General features: G+C 52.1%; 1 protein-coding gene across 13 annotated transcripts in view; it reads right to left on the minus strand.

Moving 5' to 3' along the window:
* Positions 1 to 1,829: 1,829 nt before the first annotated feature.
* Atp2b2 (ATPase plasma membrane Ca2+ transporting 2) overlaps positions 1,830 to 12,463 on the minus strand; it is a 271,387-nt gene continuing 260,753 nt past the window's right edge. For 8 of the 13 annotated variants that reach the window (XM_048787110.1, XM_048787106.1, XM_048787105.1 and 5 more), the window contains one exon: positions 1,830 to 4,945. In XM_048787110.1, the coding sequence (XP_048643067.1) occupies positions 4,634 to 4,945 (312 nt within the window). In that variant the 3' untranslated portion in view covers positions 1,830 to 4,633. Of the gene's footprint in view, positions 4,946 to 7,686; positions 7,742 to 11,323; positions 11,496 to 12,463 lie in introns of all 13 variants that reach the window. The other 5 variants (XM_048787112.1, XM_048787111.1, XM_048787107.1 and 2 more) reach the window with 3 other exon arrangements.

Below are 12,463 nucleotides of genomic sequence, written 5' to 3' on the forward strand. Positions count from 1 at the left end.
CCCCCCCCCCACAGCCCGGGCAGCTTATGGAAGCTGGAGGCGGCACCAGTCCCTCACTACTCTGTTATAAAAGATGTGCACACAAGAGTTAGCAAGTGTGGCGACCCCCGAGAGGAACGGCTCGGGAGGGAGAGCACCACAGACATTACAAAACAGACTGAGGGGCTGAGGGGTGGCCCCGAGAAGCCTCGAATCTCTTGTTTTTGGAAGGGGTGGTGATGGCAGCTGCCCAGGGCCTGGGATCTTTCTCCCTGCTCCGTCTCCTGCCTTTTGGGTGGTGGGATCTCTACATTTACATCAGGAGAGCTTGATTTGGAATTTGGAAAAGACCTGGGGTTTCCTGTTGTCCCATTATGGCCTTGGCTCTGGAAGACCCTAAAGCCCTCAGGAAGCAGCCCTTCCCTGCCAGATCATCTCAAGTGGGGTTCAGATGTTGCTGCAGGAAAGATTTGAGGGGGAGGCTCGTCAGATGCACCAGGTTGGCAGCCTCCGGTAGACAGAGCAGGTATGGGGTGAGGGGAGGAAGGGCACAGAGAACATCCGGGCAAGAAACTTCTGTATCTCACAGGCGCTGAAGCTCTGAATTAAATAAGAGGGGACCCCACTCTTCCCCACTCTCTGGAAAAAAAAAAAAACACCTGAAATAAAATAACCAAAAACAAGTTCAGGAAGTGGAGACAGGAACTAACGTTTCTCCCATGAACAGTACAGCGTGGGTCCCACATTCTCTCCGAGCTCACCCTCATAGCTCTGGGTCTAGGAGAACCCCTTTTTATCTTCTGATGATTGGCGGAAGATGGAGGGTCCACCTCTGCATAATCATGAGGTGACTTTGGTTCCTAAGCTAAGGCTGGGTGGGGGCTCAGTGGACTCTGTCTCACAACTCCTAGGCCTGGGCAACAGGTAAAATGACAGGAGGGACATCAGGCTTCCTTCGAGATTCAGGATTCCCCTTTTGTCCCTTCTGACAGGACACACTGTATTTAGTGACCCTGGGGAGCAGTAATTACAATATGGGGAGAGGGGTGGCACATAGGGTGACAGGACCCAGAATCTGGGCTGGGAGGAGGGCAGAGGATGGAGGTCTTGGCAGATTTTTAACATTACCTCAGAAGAATAGATATGAGAGAATAACTAGGAGATTTTGTTCAAGTAGGGTGAAGGAAACTCACCCTGCCACAGAATAAAACATTCCAAAGTGACAGTAGCAAAACAGTGTGGCTGGGGCCAGAGGAGACATCCAGATGAGGGAATAGAAGATAAATTGTAGAAAGGCCCAAGACTACATAGGACGTCAGGAGGGATAGACGCGTCATTTTAACACAGTTGGGCAGAGGGGCTCTTGAGTGTCAAGGTTCAGAGTCCTGGCTCAAGAGCAATGTGCTCTCAGAAGCAGGGTGCCCCCGCTCTTGCCAGTTCTATGCTGGGGTTGAGACACAGGGCCCTGGTGAGGTTTGTGGAGCATTGGGGTCTGCTCCTGAGTTAGAGAAATCCCCATATTGCAGGAAGAGCCCTCCCTTCCTTCCTCCAAAGGTAGGTCAACCTGTAGCATCAGGAGTCACTGAACATGTCTCTGCTTTTCCCTCATCTCTTATGAGGTGGGGAGCTTAGACCTCAGAGCTCTCCCTCCTACCTTCTCCTAGAGCCTGGGTCTGGAGGACAGGACAGAAGCAGAGTGTGTAGTCCAAATGAGAACAGCATAATTTACACAGTATATATTGACTATGTTCTGCTTGTTGGTGTTTCTTTTTCTTTTTTTCCTGAAACCACATCTCAGAACCACACTGTGGGAGTCAGAAGAGTCGGCAACTGAAAGCATACCCATTGCATAGTATTAAATGAACAGAGACGGTGAGTTCTTTATTTACAATTATTGTCTAGATAAAAAAATTCATAAAAACAGATGAATGGTCATAAATTATTTACCCCCTAATGGGGTGATCTGCCAAACGTACCCCATGCTGCTAGATATAGGACGCAGAGTGCAAGCTTTGTATACTACAGTGAGTTGTGACAAACCAACCATTTCCTGTGTGCGTGCGTGTGTGGATGTGTGCAAGTTTGAGAGTGAGGGGTCTGTGTGTGCGATTGTCCATCATTCCTGACGAGAGAAGACCAGACGCCCATGTCGGGCCTTCCTGGTGGCTTCCATGGATCCCTGTCACCCCAGCTGGGATCTGCTCAGAGCACCCCTCCCATTTGCCTTGCATCCCGGCTCCAGGAGCACAGGGGAGTCTGGTGAGCAAGTACGACCATCCTGATATCATGGAATGAGGTCACAGATACGTGATTGAACAAAGAAGGGGAAGATGGGAAAAAACGTGAGAAAGGAAAACTTCGAAAGAAACTACCATGTTCCAGGGCTGCCCCATGTTTCCTGCGTGCTGGTCTCTCCTTCCTCGGAGGAGCGAGTGGGCTGGCTTTGGTGGTGTTTATACTAGAATCCAATAAGCGCATCCGAGGGTGGTGTTTCCTCTGCTGGATACATTCAGAGAGACTTCTTAGTGACACTCAGGCGATGCTCTTTTGCACGGAAGGTCATCCTTAGAGAAAGATTTTGCCAGGTGGGATGGGCTGACTTTGAACCCCAAAGCTGTCAGGTTTTTCCACAGCTGTGCAGACACGGGCCCTCCCAGCTGACTATGGCTCTTTTCCCGGTGGCTCTCATCTTGGTAGTGGAAGAGTTCTCTGGGCCTGGAGAAGGGGCAGGGGCCAGGCGGACACGAAATGACTGTGGGGAAGGGTCAGTGTGAGGAATGGACTTTGCAAGCGAGGCGGGAAGTGTTTGGTTTTCCTTGAAGCATGGGACATCATCGATCATGGTATTCAAAATGTCTTTTGCACTGTACAAGTTTATGGAAAAAGATTGTATGCTGAAAAGTCTCAAAGCAAACTTTGTATTAAATACAAAAGTTCTTTTATGAAAAAAGCTGAGACCCACAAAGTGCTTAGCAGTTAAGAGGCTGACAGACAATTAAATAAGCTCTTATTAAGTGGGATTACTAGTGCTGTTATTGTCTTGGGGGGAAAATAGCCACCTTTTCTGACCTGTGATATGGGAGGGTTTCAGAATGGCTTTCTGTCTGGGGAAGCAAGACTTGCTGTTACAGGTTACAGTATATATTGTGGCTAAAGGAAGACAGTTTGGTTTAAAAATCACACTGAATACATCTCAATATACACATCATAAGGTTCATTCGGATCTAAATAGTGCAGAGAAAAAGGCTATTCTTCTTCAAAAATAAAAATAAAAGCAGCAAGCCATACCGATCTTCATCCAGTGTGCCAACAGCTTATACGCTGCCATTTATAAGGAAATAAACTTCTAAATTACTAACTAAAAAAAAAATCAACACAATAGCATTTATAATATTTCAACACTACCTCAACCTCTGTGCAGACAGCGCCAAAGACAACCTATTTTGGAAATGCTCTTGGTAAACTCAAGCGAGTTTCATTGAGAGAAAAGTCTTGAGCCAGTGCTTTTGACATCCTTGGGCCGTGACAGCCGCTGGTGCCACAAACCCAGGAAACCTTCTCTCCTCTTCTCCCTTCGTCTACGGAGCCTGTGGCTGAACACCTCCGGATGGATCCTCAGTAGCATTTGGCTTCTGCCTGAGCCTCCCATGGTAGTGACGTCATTGAACGGAAATAGCAGGCAAAAATCAGAGCATGGCTATTGTAAAACATGGAGGATGCAATCCAGGGGAAGTGTCTGTTGGGCCGAGCTATTTTTATAGCATCTGAGCCACCAGTGTTCTTGAACCGTACAAATAGCCAAAGACATTATCTACAGGTTTGTAAACAAATTACATTCTTCTTTTAGGACATAAATAAGTTAAAATAGAGCAATTTAAGCAGAAACAAGGCAACATGCCGGCAAAGAAACTTTATATATCCATGTATATATATATTTTATATATATATATATATATATATATATATATATATACACACATACCTATCTATATGGACGTATACAGTCTTGGAAAGTATACGTTGATATAGATACAAAGAAATGGATATAACCTTGTGAGTGTCTATGAAGTTCTTCGGTTCCATTGGTGCAAATCTACTAGGCGAGTTAAGCTCTGCGATTTCAGAAAGTTATTAAATTAATCTATACAACTGAGACCATGCTGCGCAAGCATTTCAAAAACTCACAGACCAGTGGATCGGATAAATAGTCTCAGAAAAGAGTCCTGTTTGCAGTTCCCGCCTAAGAAAACAAACGAACAAAAAACCCCTCCCCCTCTCCAACCCCCCCAAAACCAAACAAGGGGAGGATGGAAAGTGTCCAGTACATTCATGCGGGGGACGTGGTGGCCGGGTGGGTGCATGGCTGGTCCATGTCTTGAGTGGGAGCCAAGAAAGGCTCCCTTTGGGATAACTGCTCACTCCTCCCAGAGGCCCCCGGGAACCCGGCCCTTGCCTCGAAGTGAAAAATTGTTCAAACAGCATCGCAGCCAGAGAAAGGTCTGTGGGTGGAAACGTCGGTTTTCTCTCCAGTATTTGGTTTCCTGGGGTTGCTCCTTGCTGCGTGGGTGAGTCGGGTGCCTGGAGGGTGGGTGCCCGGGAGCGGTGGCAGCGGGTCCCTTAGGGCGGGCCGGGGGGTGGGCAACAGGGTCCTCAGCTAAAGCGACGTCTCCAGGCTGTGAATGGGGCTCCCTGGACTTGAAGAGGTAGCTGATTTGCTCGTGTCGGTCGTCAGGTTGATCCCGCTGTCGATGGCGCTGTTGTTCTTGTTGAGCGATGACGGCGGGCTGGAGTTCTGCTTGAGCGCGGCATCTTCTTCCAGGTCGGTGTCGTCGATGAGGGGGATGTGGGGCTGTGAATCTTCGATCCGGAATTCAGGATGAGCCATGAAGTTATGGATGGAGGTTCGAGACTCGGGCTTTTCTAACCCTTCATAGAGAGAGCTACGGAACGCCTTCACGACGCGGATCTGCAAGGGAAGCACAGGGCTCAGGAGCAGCCCTGGGGCCTGCGGGGGCTCCGGGGGGGCTCAGAGGATGGGGCTGGAGGAGGGTGAGGGCAGCAGGCGGCTGGAGTCCACAGTCGCTGGGTGCTATGCGCCTCGCAGGGAGGGAAGAATGGCAGAGGGGCTCAGGTGATGTGCATCCATGAGCTGGATTTTAAAAATGGCTTTGGTTTTGGTCAGAACTACAGTATTAGGACAGGAGGGTCATCAAGCACCATGAAAGAGATGCTGGGACGCAGTGGTGAACGGAAGCATGGTCCACTCCAACGCGCACCCCGACCTAGTGAGAGACTGAGCCTGGTTAACTTGACAGCAGAGGTTCGACCATGCAGAAGGGAGTGGGGCAGGGGAAGAGAAGGGGAAAGAGGAAAGGCTTTTTTTTTTTTTTTAAATTAATCTTAAAAATAAACCGAAAACCCCCCCAAAACCACACACAGTTAAGAAACCAAACCACATGGAACAGGTTACGTGTCACACAGTAAAGGAACAGGAAGGAGAGACGGCTGGATGAGCGGGGATGAGAGAAGACACACGAGGCCAAACAGAGAACGGGGACGTCAAACTGAGGCAGCAAAGCGGATGAAGCCAGCTCAGGTCTTTCTGAGGCGCAGAGCAGAGGCAGCCAGAAAGCACGAAGGAGCCGCAGATGGTGACATTCAGGGGCAGGGAGCATGCCACAGCAGGGTCAGGAACCACACAGCACACACAGACGGACACACGGCTACACTTGGAAGCCTGGACAATGTGAACGAGATCGTTTGTACCCAGCGTTTCTTTCCTTCATGCATTTGGGAGGTAAACACTCGAGTATAGACTCACAGCCCTGGCCAGTCAGTGGAGCTTGCTTTGGTGGTGGTGGGGGGTTCTCTGGTTTCCTGGGGTGTTTTGTTCATTTCTTTATTTGTGCTTTGAAAACACAAAACCAAAAAATGAGGCCAGAAGCAGATGGCCATGCCCAGCCTCCCCGGGCACTTCCGGGGGGCGTGTACAGTGTTTCTTGTCAGTGGTGAGCTACGCAACGAGGCTCAGCCTCCCCTGAAGACTGGAAGGAGGCTGCTCATTGGGTCTTCAAGGACAGTGGACGGGGACTTGGAAGTAGGAAGAGACCCAAGTGTGGGCTCTGGCTCTGCTGCCTTTTGTGCCTTGGCTGTGGGAGACCCACACTGTCTCTCTGGTCATGCTCTGTCCTGCCTTACAGGGTGCAGAGGGGCAGGACCCTCACCTGGGAGAGAGGTATCCCCTCTCTGGGCTCCTGGGAGAGGGGACATGCCTGTCACCTCAGGGGACTGATGGGCCTCGGGACAAAGGTGCCTTGTGCTCTCTTCCCAGCCCCAACTCAGAGCAGAGTGAGAGGTGGAGGAACACGGTGGCTGGGTATGGAGTGCGTATGGGGGGTGGGGCCGAGGGGCAGGGCCTTGGTGACACCTCCAGCCTGCAGGGAAGCAGAGGACCCTGTGGAGATGGTTGTGGGGAGGCCCTAGAAGTCCCAGCCTGAGCTCTCGGCTAACCCCAGGGCTGGCTCCTCTGATGGCATGGTGTGGAAGCCTGTTCCCTGGGAGTGAATTTTCTGGGTGCCTCTGGTTGGTGATTCTGTGTATCATAACTGAGGTGTATTTCACTGTTTTGGGGAGAGGGCTTCTATAGCTCTCATGTGCGCTCTGCCTTCTGAGGACAAACACAGGGAGAGTTTAACTTGGGTTCTGCTGTCGTCCTTCTTGGTCTGGTGCCAGGTCACCCCATTTGGCTCTCTCCTCCCCCCTGAAGTTCCCCTCTGCTGTGGGATATCAGTTATCAGTGCTGACTTCCGCATGTTTTCTAAGGAGCATCTCTGTCTCTCCAGAGTCCCTCCAGAGTCCAGCACTTGCTAGAATCATGCTTTAAATAAGAGACAACAGAGTTGGCCAGACACTGCATTAGTGCTGGCACTTTGTGATGGCCCCCTTGGCTGCCCCGACTTCCCTATTGGTGGCTCTGTAGGGATGATGAATACTCGGATCTCTGGATATATGGGCCATCACACCATTGACTGAGAGAAAATGCAGAACAAAACAAAAAGTCCTCAGTTTTCTCGTCTGTAAAATGGGGTAATCAGTGTCACTAGCACTGCCCTAGTGCATGTGCTTTCTGAGGCTGATGTGCATTGAGATGCCGGCTGGAGCACTTGGTGCATGTGTGGGGGAAGGGGACAGTGGCAGGCCCCTGTCATGTGACTGACAACGCAGAGGGGACGACACACAATGAGATGAGGCCCTTCCACCCTCCCCCTGGCATGGAGACAACAGAAATAATGAACTGCTCTGGACAAGACTGTGGGGACAAGACTTTTCGGGACACCCCGCCACGGCCATCTCAAGTCTCCACTTCGGTTCTCTCTGTGGCTGAAATGGAAAAAAATATATATGGGAAGAAAAAAATGCTCTTCCATCTCCCCTCCCTGCCTGCCATGGAGATGGGACTTGGGGGCAGAAGCCAAGTTTGGGTACAGGGACCAGGAAAGAGGAAGGACCCAGTGGGCGGGATTCAGCTGGTGTGGCTTGGTCAGCACAGGGCACCTGGCGCTACGGGAGGGCTCTGGGGGATGCACAGGCCCCTCTCTGAGATGCTTCCTGGGTTCCACATACTCGAATGTTTACCCGGCTTCAAGGAAGCCAAGAGTCTGGGATTGATTCACATTCATTTCAGGCTCAAGGTTAAAGACTCACAACCTGTTTTAATTTCACTCTCTCTTGCTGAACTCTGTGTCCAGGGTTCTCTAGCCCTCTAGGGAAACAAACACATGGCATATTCAGACAGTGGAGAGGTCTGGGGGCCCCCCCCCCAACCCAGAAGCAAGCCATTTTCTCGCCAACCCAAGTCGCCTAAATGAGTTACCAAAATGCTAAAGAGAGGTCCAGCTTTCTGTCCTCCTCCTTGTCTTGATTTCTCTTCCTCACTGCACACTCCTTGCCCTAGCAGTCCTCAAAACCAGGACAGGTGGTCCCCTGTCTGTCTAGGGAGGCATGGTGTCCAGAATGTGGCCCAGGCCTGGCTCACGAGTGGGTCTGAAGGAGCAGGAATTCACTGATGAACATAGAACCTGCTACAGACTTGCTCGGGACAAAGATGGCTTGAGATGAGTTAGGATTTGAGGGGGAGAAGGGGAAGAAGAGGCCGTGCAGCCTGGCGTTTGATGAAAGAGCCGAATGGGGTTCTGGTCACGAGTGGGAAATCATGCTGTGTCTCGTTCCCTACCAGGCTGGGGGACTTTTCCCAGTGAGCCTGTGGGTGTGGGTGCCCGCTGTGGAATGGAAGTTCAGCCTCCATGCCTCCAGGTCTGTGGACCTGTCTGGGAAGTGGTATGGGGTGATGGGACAATGAGGGGACAGACTTCTCGCCACTCCTTTGCTGTGGGTGTCTGTCAGTGTCTTCCTCTGTTCCATTAACATGCTGGTAGACTGTCCTTTCTTCCTAGTCATTTTGTGACAGGGCCTTGCTAAGTTGTCCAGGCTGGTGATCAACTCTTGTTGGCTAGGGACAGTGGTTTGACTCCTCTAGGGGCACACAGACTGCAGCTCTCTGTGCCTCGGCAGGCACATGGCCATCTTTGCTGAAGAGCCCCCAATGTGTAGATCCTGCTTTGTGGGGGCAGCCCCTGTCTATCCACCCAATGGGGCCCTGCTGCTGTGTCCTGGACACTTGATTCAAACATCCCTGTGGGCAGGAAGCATTTTTGGCTTCTCAAGGGACCTTGTCTCATATCTAGAGGGTCCTTAGAGTCCTTGGAGACCAGAGGAGGTGACATTGTTATGGAAACTATTCAAGCAAAGGACTAGGGATGTTTACTTAGTGTTTGCACAGTGACCCTCATGACCAAATGTGTATGTTGAGACTACAGAGGTTGGGATCCCTCTTGGAGCCCGTGCCCTTGGGCAAGAAGATGGTGAGGTTCTTTTTAGGACCCTATGCCCTTCTGGGACCCAGTTATAGGCTGGACTCTGAAACAAGAGGGTAGGAATGCTAGGTTCCTGGCGATGGGCTTGGGTGAGGGAGTTGGTGTGACCAACCCCACTGGGGCTTCTGGGAGAATGAAGGGTCAGGGGTGAGGACCAGTAGGTCAGCTTTGGGACAGCCTCTGCCTAAGCTCCATTCAGAGGCTTTTTCCAAAGTTGAGGTCAGTTGGGATAAGGGGGGCTGATCTGGGCTGGAGGGAGTTTAAGAGTGGGCATAGAGGTGCATTTCTCTGAAGGAACAGTACTGTCCCACTACTGGCCTCTTTGAATGGTTTTACAAATGACACAAAAGAAGAGTGAGAAGGAGGCGCGGAGGTGTGAGTGGACTGAGCTTTCTTCTTGATCGTGAGGGCTAAGCTGAGGGACTAAACCCAGGGAGGGTCTGCCAAGGCTGTGTGGGTGCCCAGGAATGTTGGGTGAGTTCTGTCCTGGCCGGTGCAAAGCACTGTGCTTCAAGAAAGAGGCTGAAAGAGGCCAGGCAAGGTGGTACACCCCTGTAATCTCAGTGGCCAGGGAGCTCAGGCAGGAAGATCACAAGTTCGAGGCCAGCCTTAGCAACTTAGCAAGGCCGTGTCTCAAAAATAAAAAAATAAAACAAAAAAGCAGGGCTGAGGATGTGGCTCAGTGGTTAAAGGGAATGGAAAAAAGAACTGAGCTTGCACCCAGGAGCCACAGTCCTGGCAATCAGGGTCACTCAGAGCAATTCTGGAGTCACCAACAGGGGTGTCTCCGTACCAGAACACTTGGAGACTGCACTTCTAGACAGGTGGGGTGCTGTGCAAGGTCAAAGTTAAGCTGCTACAGGGACAGGAAAGAGTAGAACAGTCATCTGGGGTGAGGGCTTTGGTCTGAAGGCCAGAGAAGTTGGGACTAAAGTGTTTCCTGCCCAGAGAAAGCCTGGCAGTGATCTCCTAGTGACGGCACCTTATGGGAACATGACTCAGACACCAGCTGCTTACATACATGTCCACATCCCGTGGCGCATCTGGTCACCCCATCGCTGTGTTTTTGTGCTAATGAATGAACATTTTCTGCATCCTTCCTGCAGTCTTGTGAACTGGGCAGGAGATGAGCGCAGGCCATGGACAGGATCAGGTTCTTTGTGGTCATATGGAATAGCTCCCACACCACACACACCCTGCTGGGGAGGGAGGAGCGTTGCGGCTGCTGTGGTTTTGGGTGCAGGTAGGGGCACTTCATGAAGCATCAAGAGGTAAGGCCTGGAGTCTGTTTCCCACTGTCTGGTGGGAACACTGGACCCAGGGACTCCCTTGAGTGTGGGGGGTCTAATTGGAGACAAAACCAGGGAGCATCTGGGAAATACAGACTGACTCCTTCTGGGGCCTAAAGTCACGGAGAAGCCAGGAAATCCAGAGATGAGAGATGAGGGACTCAGGTCAGAAGGGGCGGCATGAGGAGAGGAGGAGGAGGGAGATGAAGGAGGGCTCACAGTCCCTCGGACCCTCAGATAAAGAAGGACAGGATGCCAAAGGTTAGACCTGAACCCTCCGGGCCTGCTGGCACCCAGAAGAGATGTGAGGCATGCCCCACACCCACGGGCAGGAGCCTTGTCTTTTCCAGGAGGGGGTCAGAAATTTAGCGTGTCCCAACTTCTAGTAGGGGAAGTGTTTTTAGTCCCCTGATGCCATCAGATGGGCAAGGGGAGGGACATTCTAGAAGGGAGATTTCAGAATTTTGGGACTCCTGACTGATGGTGACCTCTGGCCTACAGTGACCTCTTGACTTGTCTGTCCCTCTTGGTCATGACTTCCAACACCATTAGGTATTATCTGATCATCTGGGAAAGCCGAGATGACATGACCTCTCTCTTGGTGGGATCCCACTATTACCCCTGAGGGGCTTTTACCCTGACCCACAGTACCCATTGCTTGACTTTGACTGCAAGATTGTGACCTGCAGGCCAACTCTGACCCTTGTCGTCATGGGCTAGGCTTTTCCTGACAAAGTACAACTAAACTAGATGACACTCTGGCCAGCTCTATGACTGCCTGTCTTGGCTTCTGGGACCTGTGGTGGACTGAGACCATTAGATCACTGAAACCCAAACCCTCCTGTCCACTGGTGATCTTCTGACTCAGACCTTTGGACTGCTTGTGACCCTAACGACACTGACAGGTTGGTTGTAACCCCTGGACCCAGCTGACCCTGGCCTGCTGAGTGACTGGCTATGACCTCCTGACCAACTGGGACCCTCTTCAGTGGTAGTGACCCTTTAGCCCCCTGGGCCTGACGTGACCAGCTGCCCCCCACGTCCTCTGGCACCCCTGCCCCTGCCCGCCCCGGGGGGCTGGCGTTGGTGGCGCCAGCAGAGGCGGTAAGGAGTCACACTCACGCCCAGCTGCAGCAGGAGGAAGGCTGGTCGGAGAGGAAAGAGCATTGGACAACGACACGCGACTAGGGCTAGAGAGATTGGCTACGTCCTGGCTCTGGCTGGTGACGGAGGACTGTCTCCGCAGGGCCCCCTGAAAGGAGGCCCCGCTCTTGAATGTATTGACTACTTCAATCTGCAACGGAGGAGAGAACGAGACAAGTTGCGAGAAGAACGGACACGACAGCTACACAACTGACAGGCGCAAGGTCACGAGAACAGCCGCAGCCACGGCGACAACGACAACAGTCACTTAAATCAAAACAAAAAATACCAGACACACTCCAAGGCTCTGAAAGATGTCTGCTCAGCTCCGGGCCCATCTGTAGGCCCCAGGGTCCCCGGGAGGACACGGGGTTCCAGCCTCTCCCCTGTGCTAAGGGCTGGGGACCGTGGCTGGGGGAGGCTGGGGGTGAGCATGCTGTTTGGCCAGAAGAGTAGCTGCTCAGCCTCCCTGGGCCAGGCCTGGAGCCAAGAGCATTGTGGTGGGGGCTCTGGGGTGGGCAGACCTTGGTCCAAATTCTGGCTTTTGTCACTTACTAGCTAGGTGACCTTGGGCAAGTCCCCTGTCTGAGTCCTGTTTCTTGTCCTTAAGAAGGGGCAAAGCCATCTACCTGGCAGGCTTATCTGCAAACGGCAAACACCAGGCCCACGTTAGTGCTCAGGAAGAGGCGGGTATGGGTATGCTCTGCTCATGCCCACTCTAGAAACTACAGTCTTTGGTTCCTCCAGCAATCTGGAGACCTGCAGGACAGTGATAGTTGCAGGGCTGGAGCCACCGGATGCTCTGCCCCCCACAGGAAGTGGGGCCACTGGGGTCCTGGCTAGGGAAGGGGGTGCCCAGGCTGCATCAGGTAGCTCTGGGTCTGAAACCCACTCCCTGTCCCATCCGGGTCATGCCATCTCAGCAGAAGGGCCGCCTCGGGGGCTGAGTGGCTTCTAGAACTGGGGAGGCAGACCCACCTGTCCTCTCAGGCTATAAAGGTCAAATGAGATGAGTTTTGGGACTGGCACTGTGGGGTGAGAAGTGGCCCAGGGGAACCACCTGCTGCACAGGACAGAAATGAAGTTGCTAGTCCACCTCTGGAGACCGAGGTGCAGCGG

Source organism: Marmota marmota, unplaced genomic scaffold, assembly GCF_001458135.2.
Source record: "Marmota marmota marmota unplaced genomic scaffold, marMar, whole genome shotgun sequence".
Taxonomy (NCBI): domain Eukaryota; kingdom Metazoa; phylum Chordata; class Mammalia; order Rodentia; family Sciuridae; genus Marmota; species Marmota marmota.